Source organism: Tympanuchus pallidicinctus, unplaced genomic scaffold, assembly GCF_026119805.1.
Source record: "Tympanuchus pallidicinctus isolate F22 unplaced genomic scaffold, pur_lepc_1.0 scaffold20, whole genome shotgun sequence".
Taxonomy (NCBI): domain Eukaryota; kingdom Metazoa; phylum Chordata; class Aves; order Galliformes; family Phasianidae; genus Tympanuchus; species Tympanuchus pallidicinctus.
The window spans coordinates 13,373,290-13,388,260 of NW_026294722.1; the positions used below are offsets into that span (position 1 = coordinate 13,373,290).

Below are 14,971 nucleotides of genomic sequence, written 5' to 3' on the forward strand. Positions count from 1 at the left end.
TCATGTAGCTGCGGGTGAGAAATGGTTGCAGAGTGAGAGAAGGAGGAGTTCCATGGAGAGTAGGAGGCAGCAAGATACCAGCCAGAGTATAGGCTTGCAGACACCTGCATTTTTGGCTGCCTCTCTGGTGTAACAGGAAAGCAGCACCGCAGCACGGTCTTTAGCCCCTATTCTCACACAATTCATGGAATTCTCCCATGAAATCTCAACTAATTTTATCCAAGGCAGGTGATCTTCTGATGTGAGGGAAGAGAAGCAGAAAAGCAGCAGTTCACGCCTCCTCCACACTGAATGAAGCTGGGGTTTGTTTGTGCAGTATGTGTTGCTGCTTTCTGCCTAAGCACCCTCCTGCTGGCACTGTACAGAGCTCTGTGTTGTGCCTGCACTGATGCCCAGCTGTCTGAAGAGCTCTCCCGCAGGGCAGAAGGGGTCTGAAGGTAGCATGGGAGGCTTGGGAAGCCTGGCCAACACACTGGGCATCTGCTTTGTGGGAGCACTCAGAAGAGCCCCAGCACATTGGTTCATGCAGAACATGGCAGATGCAAAGCTGCCTGAGTGCTACTTAAGCACAAAGTGATTTGCTTTGAACAGAAGCAGGAAGGATCTCGTCTCAGACCTGCCAGGAGGTCCAGTCTTGTGCAGAGCTCCTTAGAGATGTGTGTTAATGCCTTCAGTATGGGTGTATAGGTGTTACTCATCAAAAGAGCTTGCATGAGTTGAAGGACTCCCTTCTCTGAGAAGATGCTGCAGGGCTGCCCCAGGCTCACACCTCAGGGAGCCGCTCTGATGGCAGCTCCCTGCGGCTCCAGCTCTGCTGGCTCTGTTGGGCAGATCTCGGGCAGGGCACTGAACCTTCTGCAGCCCAGTGCTGCTCTTGGCCCAGCTGATCAGCTCAAGAAAGCATGCTCCGGTGTGAGCATTTGGTCACGCATGAGTGGAAGGCGGTGGCACTGGGAAACTCAGTCTCAGCATTAGCCTTCAAGCACTGCCCTGCCCCCACCTCCCCGGCAGAAAACTCACCCGGCTTCTTGCAGCCCTCATCAGTGTGTCTAACAGGGCCTTGGCTCTGCTGTCCCTCTTGCAGGTCCCCCGGATCCCGACATCTACGTGGAGCCCATCACGGAGGAGCGCGCTGCCAGAACCCTGTACCGCATTGAGCTGCTGCGGAAGGTGCGCGAGCAGGTGCTGAGGTGTCCGCAGCTGCACGAGCGGCTCAAGCTGTGCCGGCCCAGCCTCTACCTGCCCGTGTGGTGGGAGTGTGGCAAACACGACCGGGACCTGCTGATCGGCACCGCCAAGCACGGCCTGAATCGCACAGACTACTACATCATGAATGACCCGCAGCTGTCTTTTTTAGATGCGTACAGGAACTACGCCCAGCATAAAAGAACAGGGATCCCAGGCTCGGAATCTCTGTGCTGCCTGTACCAGACTAACTCCAAACTCTACAGTTCCCCTCTGTATAGCCAGGTGGATCGGACTTGTGAATCCCTGGAGAATGAGACTGAGAGTCAGATCAAGCTGGAAAACACTGACAGCACCATGTCCCAGGCCGGGGGCAGCCCGCCGGATGCAAACTGTGAAACGTTCATGTCTAAAGTCCGGGACATCATTTCCAGTAACTACGATGAGAGCTCGCTGCCGGACTCGCTGATGTGCATGATGTATGACGAGAAGGTCTGCAACAGTGAGCAGAGCTCCCTCGCCCGAGACAGCCCGACCTGCACAGATGTTGGAAGCAGCATTGCTAAACTGTCTGAGGGCAAGCTAGAGGGGGACGAGGATCCATCCAGCTGTGACGCGGAGGCCATGAGAGAGGCTTCCTTCCTGGAGGGTTTGCAGGTGGGCTGTGACCAAATGGACTGTCAGAATGAAGAAGCTGAGCCTTCACCTTCTACTCCTGAAAGTGACCCTTCACGGAGCGTCCCAGCAGAGCTCTGTGAGGCCGTGCAGCAGAAGAGGGACCTCAGCAGCCCTGCGCCGGTGCTGTCTGAGCACCGTGCCATGGAAGGGGTTATAAGTGTGGGGCTGTACAGTCCCAGCCTTCACAACTATGACATGAAGGTTCCTTCTGAGCAGAGGTTCATTAATCTGCTGCAGGAGAAGGGAATGGAGGCAAAAGCAGGTCCAAGTCAAAGCCACAGTGAGGAAGATGAGGAAGAAGAGGACGATGATAACTCAGAGGCGGCAGCAGATGTTGCAGAAGGCTTGAGTGGTCCGAGGGCCAGGGCCAGTTGTGATGAACTGGGGGGTGAGGAGCAGAGCCTTGGCCTCCCCACACATGAGGACACTTGTCCTGAAGATGTGAACAGTGAGAGAGGGTCCCTGGGGCTGGGGATGCTCGAAGTGCCCGCGGAGCCTGGGCCGGAGGGCAGGGAAGACCACAGCCTGGATGAGGAGAACACCCTGCAGCACTTGCCAGGCCAGTCTCAGAGCCGGCCTTTCAGCCTGCCTGCCCCTCCATTGGGGGCTCTAGGGACACAGCCCCTCCATGCTGGGGGAGAAGCCTGGGGCCAAGAGACCAAGGGGCAGGCAGGCTGCAGGGAGGCCCTGCATCCTGTGCCTCTGGGGGTGAAGCAAGAGGAGTGTGAGATCAGAGATGAGGAGGAGAAAACTGGCAGCAGCCAGAGTCAAGGTACAGTCTGAGAGCTCCTGCTAGCTGACAGTCCCCTCCTCCCTTCCATCTGGGAGGGGTGGGACCTGCTGTCCCCAGTACTGAGCCAGAGCCAAGAGGCTGCCCAGCCTCCTGGGACAGCTACCAACCCAGCAGGTCACCTCTGGCCAATGTGACCAGGCTGGTTGCTAGTTGGTGGCTGATTACTAGTTGGGCTTGCCAGGACCCCAGCAGCCCTTCTGCCCTGGGTACAGCCATGGGGTGCCCAAACCCTTCCCTTCCAAGCCTGGAGCACTCTGATGGGCAGCTCTGTCTGTAAGGCCCCTGCCCTTCTCCTCACCCACCGGGGCTCCAGCTGTGCCACTGGGGAAGGTATGGGGCCACTGTAATAAAAGCCCAGAACTCAGTTCATGGCAGTGCCCAGCCATCTGCTCCTCTGTGGTGTGGGCTGCCTGCTCCTGGCCCAGGCCTGACTGTGTTTCTTGGTGGATGGCTGGGGAGTGGGATCTGCTGGGGACCTGCTGGGCACCAGAGTGGGAAGGGGAGAGGAAGTGCCAACACCCTGAGGGGTTAGGGAGGGAGTGTGATAATGGGCTCTGTTCTGTCGCTTTCTCAGATGGCCCGGAGAAATATTTGGAGGAAGAGAGCAAGAGTTCAGCTTCTGTCCTGCCTGGGGAGATTGATGACCTGCAGGATGTCCGGGCACCAACCATCGCCCAGCTGCTGCAGGAAAAGACGCTTTACTCCTTCTCTGAGTGGCCTAAGGTGAGTCGAAGATGAACACTTTTTATTGTGGATGCTACTGCCTTGTCCTGACAGACAGTGGCTCACAGCCTCAGCTCTGCCTCCTCCTGCTCCTCTGCACGTGGCTCCCAATGGACGCTGTGCTCGGTGCCCCACAGCAGTTTGCTGCTGAGCTGGGACACAAGGGTTGGGTTTATCTTTCATCCTGATTTGGCATACATGAACTAAAGTCATTGGAGTCCCAGCATCCCCCCCATCCAATCCTGTTTGCAGGATCGTGTGATCATCAACCGCATTGACAACATCTGCCACGCCATCCTGAAGGGCAAATGGCCATCCTCCAGCCAGCAGTTCGAGACCCAGAGTCTGCTGGCAGCCCCAGCCGTGGCCAGCAATGCTGGCAGCAGGAACAGCTTTGCTGAGTCAGAAGCCCCCGATCCCAGCTTCAACAATGGAGTGTTAATCTCACAGGTACAAAAGGTGAGCGGGACCCTTGGTTGAAGACAGGTTTAGGACCCCGGGATGAAGCATTTCCCCAGGTGCTCATTAGCTTCCTGCTCCAGGTGGGGGTTTCACTGCCTCTTGGTGCCAGTTGTGGTGCATAACATGCAGCTTGGGCTGTTCAGTCCCTCTGGTGAGGACTCCTGGTGAGCTCCCAGCCCCCAGCTACCCCCGTGTCCCGAAGGAAGGAGTGCAGGAGAGGGCACTTCCCTGTTGGTCTCTCATCTCCCTCTGATGGACATGGCACAGAGCAGGAAGCTGCTGACCTGGGACTCCACCTCTGCCCCAGCTGTGGATGAAGCATGTGGGAGTCCGTGTTGGTCCGAGGGTACCATGGCACCACTTGCACACAGGGTGAGGTGTGCTGTGCCCAGGGAAAGGACATGCTGCAGAGGAGCAGGGCAGCCTGACCGCTAGCTCTGTGCGTTGGTTTGCTGGAATCCACGGCGCTGCACCAGCAGCTGTAACTTGCTCTGTGTCTCTGATCCGTGCAGGAAGGCTTCCTGAACCCTGCCTTTGCAAAAGATGAGCGGAAGCACAGGCGGCTGTATGAATTTGAGCTGGAGAGAGATGCCAAGCAGAGGAGCTTGGAGCAGTTGGCAGCAGCCCATGTTCATCCTCCCATTGTGCTGAACGGCTGGCGCGATGCGGCTGTGGACCTGTCCAGAGCCTCTGACGGATCCCCAGGGAACTCCTCTCCTTTCCCTCTGAACGCAAACATGCCCAAGCTGGGGACTGTCAACACCCTCCAGGGCTCCCTGGGCATGGACTTGTCCGGCATCTTGCAGGCGGGGTTAATCCATCCTGTCACAGGACAAATTGTAAATGGCAGCCTCCGAAGAGACGATGCTGCCATGAGGAGGAGACGGGGCAGGAGAAAAAATGTAGAAGGGATGGATCTCATCTTCCTGAAGGAGAGGCCTCTTCCAACCAGGCTGCAGGTGAGCTGATACTCCCTCCTTTCACATGGGCCCCGTGCAGTCAGCACAATTCTTCTCGTGGTCCAGCTCCCCTATACAAGCTCTGCTGCCTCCAGTAAGCATTATCACAAGCGGTTGTTCCAGATGTGGAGTGTTTGCTGTTAGAAAACGTGATAAAAAGTCCATGACTGCATTTAAGCTCTTGCCACAAGGCTTCTCCCCTGGGGTCCACTTGAGCACTGGAAATTGGGAGCCAGAGCAGTCCCCTCAGACCATGTGTAGGAGTGATCTGTTGGGCAAGTGGCTCTCCTAGTCATGAGAGTGTTTGCAGGTGAGATGCAGAAGCATCCCCCAGCTCTCTGCCCTCCATGCTAGCAGTGCTGGGGCTGAGTGGAAGCAGAATGCGCTGGGGCGCTGGGCTGGGGAGCAGGTGCAGGGAACATGGGTTTGAAGAAGCCAGCCTGTGCTGTGGTGGCAGTTGAGCTGCTTTGGGATCTGTGTGGGGACAGATGCATCACTACATGCTGCTCCTCCCTTCACTCCAGGACGTTCAGGACGATCAGCTGCAGCCACCCCAGAACAGCCCCCTCCCAGATGGGCCGGCAGCTGCTACCTCAACTCCGCAGCCAGTCCCAGCTGCAGGCAGCCAGGCTGAGAAGGCTGTCCCCAACAAGAGTCTCCTCGACTGGCTCCGTCAGCAGTCCGACTACACGCTCGACGTTCCCAGCTTCGGCACAGTAAGGGTGGCCTTTGGTGGCATGTGTGTGTTCCTGTGTCTGCCTTGTGTGCTGCCTTTGGTGTTAGGCTTAGTGTGGTCGCTCTTAAATTCAAGGCCCCCATGAAGTATTCAAAGCGTAGCACCTTTCCCTGTGCCACAGGTGGCAGTGTTTGTCAGGCTTGGGTCACGCTCTGGGGATGGGCATGGTTCTCTGTGCAGTCGCAGAACCACCTGCTGAGCTGCATGCCCCTGCCCCAAGGTCTGTTCTACAGCTCCAGTCCTGGGCATCAGACATGTGCAGCGTGAGTCTGTAGTCCAGTGTCTTCCAGAAATGGCAGGGGTAGGGAGATAAATAGGAAAAGACATTTGGGATGCTCAAAGCCCTTTCACTTGGGGTCATTTTAGGCTATGCTGTTGTATTAGGCGAGGCCCCCAGACAGCATGTTCCCTGCAAAGCGGAGTTCCTTGCTTTGAAAATGGAAGCACTGCAGTGGGGGCACATATCTGCAGGCACAGTCAGAACACAGCGGCACTGAGGCCTGTCTGATTCTTCTTGTAGTCTCATAGACATCTGTCCACCTCTTGGTTTCACAGGGTGATCTGCTCCTCAGATTTCAGCCTCTTTAGCTTCTGGGACAAACTGGTAGGCAGAGCACAGGCTGCAGAGCAGGAAGAAATGTGATGCCATACATAATAGACTGTTTCTTGGTCACAGAAGACTGTTTGTGCCCAAGGCAGGGCTTCCCCAGGGCTGGAGTGCAGGAGCATGGAGGAGGGGCAAGCTGGGCAGGGTGGGGGGCTCCTGAGAGATGAGGAGATCAAGCAGCTTTTTAAGACCCTGAGACACACAGAGATCTGTGCCCTGGACCAGGAGCACGGCAGGAAGCAGTCTGTTGATGGAGCAGCAATGCAGCTGCCTTTCCACCACTTCCCAGTGCCCTGGCCTTCTGGGGGGCTTACAGAGCTCACACATCTGCCACGCCAAAGACCAGCTGCTGCCAGCAAGCTCTGTGTCAACACTGAGGGGTTCCCTGCCTCGAGGCAGGTGTTCTGTCTCTGAGAGATCAGTTTGAAAGCTGCTTTGGAGTTCTGGAGCAGCTCTGTTGAGTTCTCGAAGGCCAGGCCAGTCTCAGGACCTTCTCACAGAATCACAGAATGGCCAGGGTTGGAAGGGACCTCAAGGATCAGGAATCTCCAACCCCCTGCCACATGCATGGCCACCAACCTCCCCATTTCATAGCAGCCCAGGCTGCCCAGGGCCCCATCCAACCTGGCCTTCAACACCTTCAGGGATGGACGGGGCATCCACAGCCTCTCTGGGCAGCTGTTCCAGCACCTCACCACTCCCTCTGTAAAGAATTTCCCCCTGACATCCAACCTCAATCTTCCCTCCCTCAACTTGAAACCATTTCCCCTTGTCCTGCTGTTATCCGCCCTTCCCAAAAGTTGACTCCCCTCCTGTTTGCAGGCTCCCTTTAGGTACTGAAGGCTGCAATGAGGTCACCCTGCAGCTGCCTTTTCTCCAGGCTGAACAAGCCCAGCTCCCTCAGCCTGTGTTCATAGGGGAGCTGCTCCAGCCCCCTGATCATCTTTTGTGGCTCTTCTGGACCCTCTCCAACAGCTCTCTTTTTTCATTGACTCCTGGGACTCGGGGCTTGCAGTAGTTTGTTACAATGCTATATCCATGCCTGCACGTTGGCGGATGTCCCAGGGCTTGTTGTCTGCAGTGGGAGTGCAAGAACTCAGCTGTAACTGCACTGTGGTCCTGAAGGGCTGGGACCCCAACCAGGTGCAGCAGCTGTGCAGTGGGAACTGCTGAAATTCAGCAGAAAAAAGCATGGGCTGAGCTGCAGAGAAGCAGAGCACCCTGCTTACAGACGTGTGTGTACAAGTGTGGAGCAGGTTGGGGGGAGCCAGGAAATGGTGCCACTTCAGTGCGGTGCCCAGAAGTCCCTTTGTGCCTCCAGCAATTAATGCTCATTTGAAAACTGGCCCAGTGGCAGAGGCTGCGTGTGCTGCTCGTAGAGCTTCTGCCCAGGGCTGCAGGGGCATCCCTGTCCTTCGAGTGCTCATCTGTGTCATCGTTCTGCAGGGCTTCTAGCCAGCCAGGCTCATTAAGCTGCCTGCTCTCATTAACGTTGTGTTGTTTGCACTCCAGAATTTTTCAGACAAGCCCAAGCAGAGGAGGCAGCGCTGCAAGGACCCCAGCAAATTGGACATTAGTGCACTCACGGGCGAGGAGCGGGTGCCGGTGGTACATAAGGGTACCGGACGGAGGGTAAGCGAAGGTCTATTCTGTGCTCTGCCCTCGGTGTCCTGAAGCACTTAGCAGAACCTGAGCAGGCCAGGGGTGGATCTTAATCCAGGGGACCACGTGGACAGGGCAAAAGTATGGAATACATACTTGGTGTATGATATTCTGTGACACATGTGGGACCGAGGAGACACCTACAAGTGACTGCCTGCAGCACGAGGGGCTGGGAGCTCACTGCTGCGCTGTGTGCCAACATGGCAGCAGCACTGCGACAGCCTCTTGTGGGGAGCTGCCATCAGCATAGCCCTGGCTGCTGGCTCCTGTTCTGGATCTAATCATTACCTCTGAACTCACTGCAGTATTCCAAAACTTGTAATATTCCCATGTGTTGCAAATGTTTCTGTTTTGCTGCTCCTTACGAGGTGCAGCAGGAGCACATTGATACCCAGCAGAGCGAGAGGCGTGTGGGAATGCGGGGCTTGCAGTGCTTTCTCTTGCTTACTGAGATGTGCTTACTGAGCAGCGAGAGTTGGGAGTATGGAGTTACCCACTGCTTGTGCTCGGGTATCAGCCTCTCTGAATGAGACAGGGAACTTTGCACCCAAATATGGCTGTTAAACACACCCAGGGCTTCAGGAGGTGAGGTAGCCATAATCACCTCTAAACCCAAAGCAGAGTGGTAGGGTAGAGGGAGACCGATTCGGCCACACCTGTGTTTCTGTGTTGCACCCACAGTGGCTGCTGGAGACCTGGGGAGTTGGGTGGGTTCCTCCAGTTCTGAGTGTGTCTCGTACAAATGCTCTGTCCCCACCCCATGGCACACTCGTAGGCAGGAGGGCAGTGCTGGGTGGCAGGGCAGGGCACGGGCTGGCCCTCTGCTCCCTGAGCTATGTGGCTGGAGGCATTGGTCCCGTACTGAGTCCTGCCAAGTGGCATAGCAAGGGAAAAGCATCTGCCCCAGCCAAACCGCAGCCCCGGACGGTGAGCCAGGAGACGTGCTGTCATCCCATTCACAGCACGGCTGGAGGGACTGGCCCACAGCTGTGAGCAGAAAACGCTGGCCTTGGCTCCCAGCTGCACCTCAATCAGCACCTCGGGGTGTCCTCCCTCTGCTTGGACAGGACCAAATGGTCTCTGTCTGCTTGGCCACCTCCTGCATGAGCCTCCCAGGTGTGTAGCAACCATCCCCTTCAGAGGCTGGTGGATGCTCCTAAACTGTGTGTTTGCCTAGACATTTAATCGTATTTCTTGTGTTATTTTGCATAACTCTTTCTGCAATAGAGGTCATCCTTCTGCTATGTTTTATAGTTAGGGGGAGCCACGGCACCAGCATTGAAGGAATTGCCAAGGTGGCTTGATGCAAACTTGGAGTATGCTGTTGCAGCTGACTGGGCTGACATTGTTAAGCTTTCAGTAAGTTAGAGCTTTTGGAGAAATCTGTATCATATCATCTTTTCTTCCTCCTCCCCATCCCCACCACCTTTCTTCAGTGAGGCCCCATGAGCTGCAGGGCAGGGCCTCTCTGGGATGGCACAGCTGGAGGCCAGCTGGGCCGCGCGGCACAGGAAGGTTGGGCATAACCATGGCTCCACATCACGGCTGAGCAGGAGAGGAGGTGCTCAGTGCCCTGGGAAGGGCATGGCAGGACAGGGCAGCCATTGCAGAACCTTTCTGAAAGGCTTGGGAGACTAAGAGACGGGGGCAGCAGGAGCGCATCAGTCATCCACCTGCGCTCAGGGCAGGAGCTGCACACAGTGCTTTCTCATGAGTCACATTTTCCAGCAGTTTCCTGGGCCAAGCCTTTTTATCAGCTCCTGCAAGCTCTGTGCGTGCCAGCCTGAGCCTGCTGTCAGATGTGCAGCGTGGGGGGCTGGGACAGCAGCAGGACAGGGGTAGCGGGGAGCAGAGCCCTACCAGTGCACTCACCCACCAGTCCCCGCCCTGGCGAGGGACAGCAGCCACGTGCATCCCCCCAGGCTGCTCCCGGAGGCCCCACTCACTGCCCCTTGTTTCAAGGCCACGTACCTCAGCAACCTTGCTGAGCAGGGGCTAGAGGGGGGATCAGGTGGCTTAGAGTTTTATACCACTCTGAAATCCGTTTTTAATGAGTGCTGGCAATTTGGCACATCCTGCCTCTGTCCACCAAAAACACAGCTCCACGTCCAGGCTGGCCTGCATGCCCTGTGCAGTCAATTGCCTCGAATTGCCTCCAGCTCCTGCGGATGCCTCCTAGGCTGCCCCACTTTGCCTGAGGTATGGCTGTGTATCAGCCCATAGTGCTCAGCAGCCCTATCTGCCACTCTCTGTGCATGCATGTAGAGGGACGGCCGCTGGAAGAGCTCGAGGGCTGGGTGTTGGGCAGGCTGCCCCGTGGTGTCTGGGCTACCTGGGCTGCTGTGCAGATTACCGTGTGCACCAGTGCTTGCTCGTCCCTCCTGGAGCAGCAGCTGGGCTGCGCAAACTTCCCCAATGGTTTGTTCTGCACTTGAGGTGTCAGTGGGAAGTATAGCTCATGTGCAGATCTATTATTGGCAATTGTTCAAAGGCACAAAAGTCTTTGAAGCTCGAGGGAGGCACAAAAAAACCCATTCAAATATTTGTGATGAGAACGCTGAAAAATGGAGTGTTAGGCTGTGCTGTGTGTCTGGCTGCACTGCTCCACAAAGGTGGGCTGTCTTCTCCCTCACTGTGGTCGCTGGGCTCTGTTCCTGCAGTGAATGCTCATGAAGCTCAGCAGTACACCCACTCTCTGCGTCTCCTGCAGCTGAAAATTTGGCCCTTAGAGCTCATATCCAGGGTTGCTGAAGCCAGGACTGAAGCTGGGATAGAAGCGAACTTCAAGCCTCTGACGTGGAGCTGCCCGGTGCTCCTTGTGCTAGGAGGGGTTCCAGTCCTTGGGAGCAGCTGGAGGGGCTCGGAGGAGCCAAAGGCTGCTGTCCTTGCTGCCTCCCTCCCCCCCACTCACGTTGGCACTGCAGCACTGTGCCAGGGCACACTGAGGATGTTCTGCACTTGGCAGCATCCCCTGGGGAAAAGTCAGGCATACTCTCAAATTCCATATCCAGAATCATGTCAGCAAATGTTTCTGTGCCGACACCATCTGGGATGCAGACGCGAGTACGGAAAGCCACGTTTCCTCTCGTGCAGTAACGAGGCATTTTGTGTTGTGTCTGTTTCGTTCCTAGGGCTACTTACCAGAAAGCAAATTCAACCGTGTGCTGACTGAGCCGGTGCTGCGTGACGCGGGGCCGCGCCGCAGGGGGAGGCGGCCCAGAAGTGAGCTCATCAAAGGCCCCGGCGTCGTAGCAGATTCTTCTTCTGGAATGGGACCATTGTTCATGAACGGACTGATTGCCGGAATGGACCTAGTGGGACTTCAGAACATGAGAAACATGCAAGGGATCCCCCTGACCGGGCTGGTCGGCTTCCCTGCGGGCTTTGCGGCCGTGCCCGCTGGCGAGGACGTGAAGAGCACCCTGAGCATGTTGCCCATGATGCTGCCAGGCATGGCCACCGTGCCGCAGATGTTCGGCGTCGGAGGGCTTCTCAACCCACCCATGGCAACGACTTGTACCGCCACCGCTCCGACTTCCTTAACAAGCACAACAAAAAGTGGTACATCGAACGCAGAGAAAGCTACTGAGGATAAACAGAGCAGCCAGGATGCGAAAAAAGAAACTCTTTCTGAAGATAAGCCCGGCCCTAGTTCGTTTTCTAATCAGACAGAATCCGCAATAACTACCAGTAGTCCTGTAGCTTTTAACCCGTTTCTTATCCCAGGGATGTCACCCGGACTGATCTATCCGTCAATGTTTCTCTCCCCTGGCATTGGCATGGCGCTGCCGGGCATGCAGCAGGCCAGGCACGCGGAGGCAGCCAGCCTGGAGAGTCAGAAGCGGAAGAGAAAGAAAGCGAAAGGGGACGCAGCGAACCCAGAACCAGAAACTGTCTCGCTGCCCGAAAAAGAAGCTGCAAACGGTCAAAACTGTACAGAGCAAACACCGCCTTTGCCAGCAGAGAAAGAGCAGGATGTACCAGCAGAGGAGGAGGTCAAAGAAGTTAATGATACCAATTAGAACTTTTGTTTCATTGAAAAAAAAGATTGTGGCTTGTAAGTTTCTTATCCCATACCTATTTGTTACTTACCCTCCTGCCCCCACTCCACCTTCATAAACCTGTGTTTCCATGAGTAATATTATCTACCTAACTCCCTGTCAGAAAACTATGGTGACATATTATATGTTAATAGTTGCAGGGTCTTGCCACTTTATTAGATAAACAGTGTTGTCTAGATAGTGTGGGAGGCACAGAATTCTCGTTCTGTTTTCCAGTCGTTCATCCCGGCCGAGCAAATCCAGTTCTTGGGCACCCCCCAAACCGCTCACACATTTGAGAAGAAAAGGAAGCAAAAACAGAGCCAAGCAAGGCTCTCACCTCTTGGTCTGCGCACTGACAGGGGTGGTTCTTTCTCCAGCGACACTGGGTGACAGAGCCTGTATTTGGGGGTAAAAAGCACAGCTATAGTAAGTGCTGATGTGTATTTTTGATTTGAAGTATTTCCCTATTTTATCATGGTTACTAGAATAGTAGTATAGACAGAAGTATATACCTAATGATTGAAAATGCATATATTCATTTCTTTGAAACAAAGAGACATTACTGGTAGTGGTATAATTTCTCCATCACCCCCACCTCAAAGGTTTGGAAACAAACGACAGTGAGTGACAATATTACGTAGGCATTCTTTTGTATTTTTTCAAACCAAAGTTTGGTTTTACGTTAAGTGGAATTTTCGTTGCCCTTTCCTCGATAGTTATGAGAGCTTTTCAGCCCGAGCTGAAAACGTTTTGCACATCTTGCATGACTTTTTGGGATTCCTGTACCCATCGCTACCAGTTCCCCCATGGCCCCGCTAGAATTCCGTTCTCATCTACGGCGTTAGTCCTCATCTATGGCATTAGGAGTGCTGTAATGTTATTTTTTCAGGCCACAAACAGGCCACGCTGATTTTAATGCTCTTTTATGAACACTGAGGCTTTTTGAGTTGCTGTCCATTGGGGTCCATGTTCAGATGCGGCGTCTCTCAGAGCAGGGGAGGCTGCAGGCTGTGCTGCTCTGAGGGCAGAAGGACCGCGGGATCTCCAAAGCTCGAGTTTGTTCTTCTTTCCTAGTGGTAGACTGTGAAGAGATCACGTTTGCTTCTTCTTTCCATTCCTCTACGTGCTGTTGAACAGTATTTCCAAGTCCCCCCATCGGCAAATGATTCTGACGTACGTGTTTTAAGCGGACAGGTTTTAATGCAGTCAGTGCCCGAAACTCTGTGTGTGTTGAGACACCTCCACAGGCAACTCCTCCGTTTCTCCTCCCCTTCACTCCTTTCGTTTCCCTTTCACTTGGGCTCGTTCTCATTTGCAGCTCATGGTTTGAGACTTGAAGTCAGCGCGGCGGGCGTTGGGAGCGTCAAGTCACCGGTCACACATCTGGTTGTCACGATTTACTGTATTTTTTACTTATTTTCTGTTACAGTTTTGCTAATTTATCGGATGGTCCAAATGTTTTGGCATAACTATTTCGGTTTGCATTATTTATTTATGATGCTTTTTTTTTTTTTTTGTCATTGTCTTTTATACATTTGGAATGATAAATGGTGTACATGTTGAAATCAGCATCTCAAAGAAGTCTGTTACCCACGAGCTGAAAAGTTCATCCTTTCACGGACGTATTCCCAGATTCCTGGATTGGGTGATTTTTTAAAGTCTGTAACCAATCACGATGCAAACCCCCCCCAATTAAATGTCTTCTATTTAATAACTTCCTCGTAGCATAGATACTGTATCGCTGTCGACAGATTTCTTAGAAATGCTGCTATCTCTATTTAACTAACATTTTGTTCAGTTTTGCCTCCAGTGGAAGCAGAAAGGGTTTTCTCAGCTGTTAAATCCAAAATCGATATAATTTATTTATGTAAAAAAAAAATCACGATTGATATATTTTTGAACCTTTTAAGTACTAACTTTCTTTTTATTCAGTAGAAGAACATGTACTTGCCCTAAATCCTTAAAATACAAATGCTATAAAACTTCATGTATCTTCAAAGCCTTACTGTGACTGGATGTAGACATCTCTTCAGAGTCCATTTCTCACACGGGATGGTTTTTCCAGGGTTACACTCCTAAGGAACAGGGTTTTAAGTGGCGTTTATTTAATTAGCCGGCATGCTCTATACCTTGTTCTTATTATCAGACGTGTACGCTAAGTCTCTGGGTGTTTAGGCTTCTCTTTGACTGCTACTTTGTGACCCTTTTGCAACCCGATATACTCTGTGGATTACTTAGGCTGTAAGGCATTAAGTGGCTTCTTATAATTTTCCATCCAATCCAAAAGAAATGCCAAATTGTCGCCGGTTTCCATGGATACTCACACCAACATCCATCCTCCACCAAATGTGCTAACAAAATAAACGGTCTGTGCTCTTGGACATGGATAAAAAGAAAAAGAGAAAAAAAAAAAAGATTTAAAGGTCAGATTTTTATTTTTTTAATTTAGTGACTAGATGATGCTTATCTTTCAGACTTGGCAGAGCCTTGCTACAGATGTATATAATTTTTTTCAGCAAATATATGTGAACGTTTAATTCACCTGACTCAGTGATAACGGTTCCTCGCCTTTCTCTCGGCACGAGCGCCGAGGCCCGCCGCGCTCCCATAGCGGAGCGGAGCTCGGGCGGCGCCGCGGCTCCCAGGGCTGCCGCGGCCCCGAAGGCACGGCGGGCCGATCCCAGAGCTCTCGGGGCGCCTGGGGTCGGACGCGAGGCCCCGAGAGCGACCGCGGCAACGGCCGGCAGCCTCCGCGGGACGGAGCGGGGCCGCGCTCTTTGCTGACGCCGCAGCCCCGTTCGGCGCTCCGAGGCGCCAAATAACGGCTTGCGACGGATCCGCGCCTCGGCACCGCGCGCCTCAGGAAAGCGGGTCATCAGCCGGAAGAAACGCGCGGAAATTCCCGCAGGTGCGCGAGGACGAGCGGGGTGGGCCGGTCTGGCTGCCCCGCGCGCCTCGGCGCCGCTCCTCGCGAGCCGCACGGCGATGCTCGCCGGCCGCGCGCGGTGCCACACCGAGGGCCGCCCAGCGCCCGAGGACGGCAGCTCTGCAGAGCGGACGCAGTGCGCGCGCGGCCCGGCCCCCGGGACCAGCCTTCCCTCGGGCGCGTCCGGGCTCCGGAAA

The 14,971-nt window shown here is 54.3% G+C and overlaps 1 protein-coding gene across 10 annotated transcripts in view; it reads left to right on the plus strand.

Moving 5' to 3' along the window:
- The window catches only part of CHD6 (chromodomain helicase DNA binding protein 6), a 73,404-nt gene extending 59,569 nt beyond the window's left edge, over positions 1 to 13,835 (plus strand). For 6 of the 10 annotated variants that reach the window (XM_052683524.1, XM_052683523.1, XM_052683520.1 and 3 more), the window contains 8 exons: positions 1,085 to 2,635; positions 3,231 to 3,379; positions 3,632 to 3,838; positions 4,354 to 4,800; positions 5,325 to 5,516; positions 7,656 to 7,775; positions 9,060 to 9,164; positions 10,937 to 13,835. In XM_052683524.1, the coding sequence (XP_052539484.1) occupies positions 1,085 to 2,635; positions 3,231 to 3,379; positions 3,632 to 3,838; positions 4,354 to 4,800; positions 5,325 to 5,516; positions 7,656 to 7,775; positions 9,060 to 9,164; positions 10,937 to 11,827 (3,662 nt within the window). In that variant the 3' untranslated portion in view covers positions 11,828 to 13,835. The remainder of the gene's footprint in view (positions 1 to 1,084; positions 2,636 to 3,230; positions 3,380 to 3,631; positions 3,839 to 4,353; positions 4,801 to 5,324; positions 5,517 to 7,655; positions 7,776 to 9,059; positions 9,165 to 10,936) is intronic. The other 4 variants (XM_052683521.1, XM_052683526.1, XM_052683516.1 and 1 more) reach the window with 3 other exon arrangements.
- The last annotated feature ends 1,136 nt before the right edge of the window (positions 13,836 to 14,971 follow it).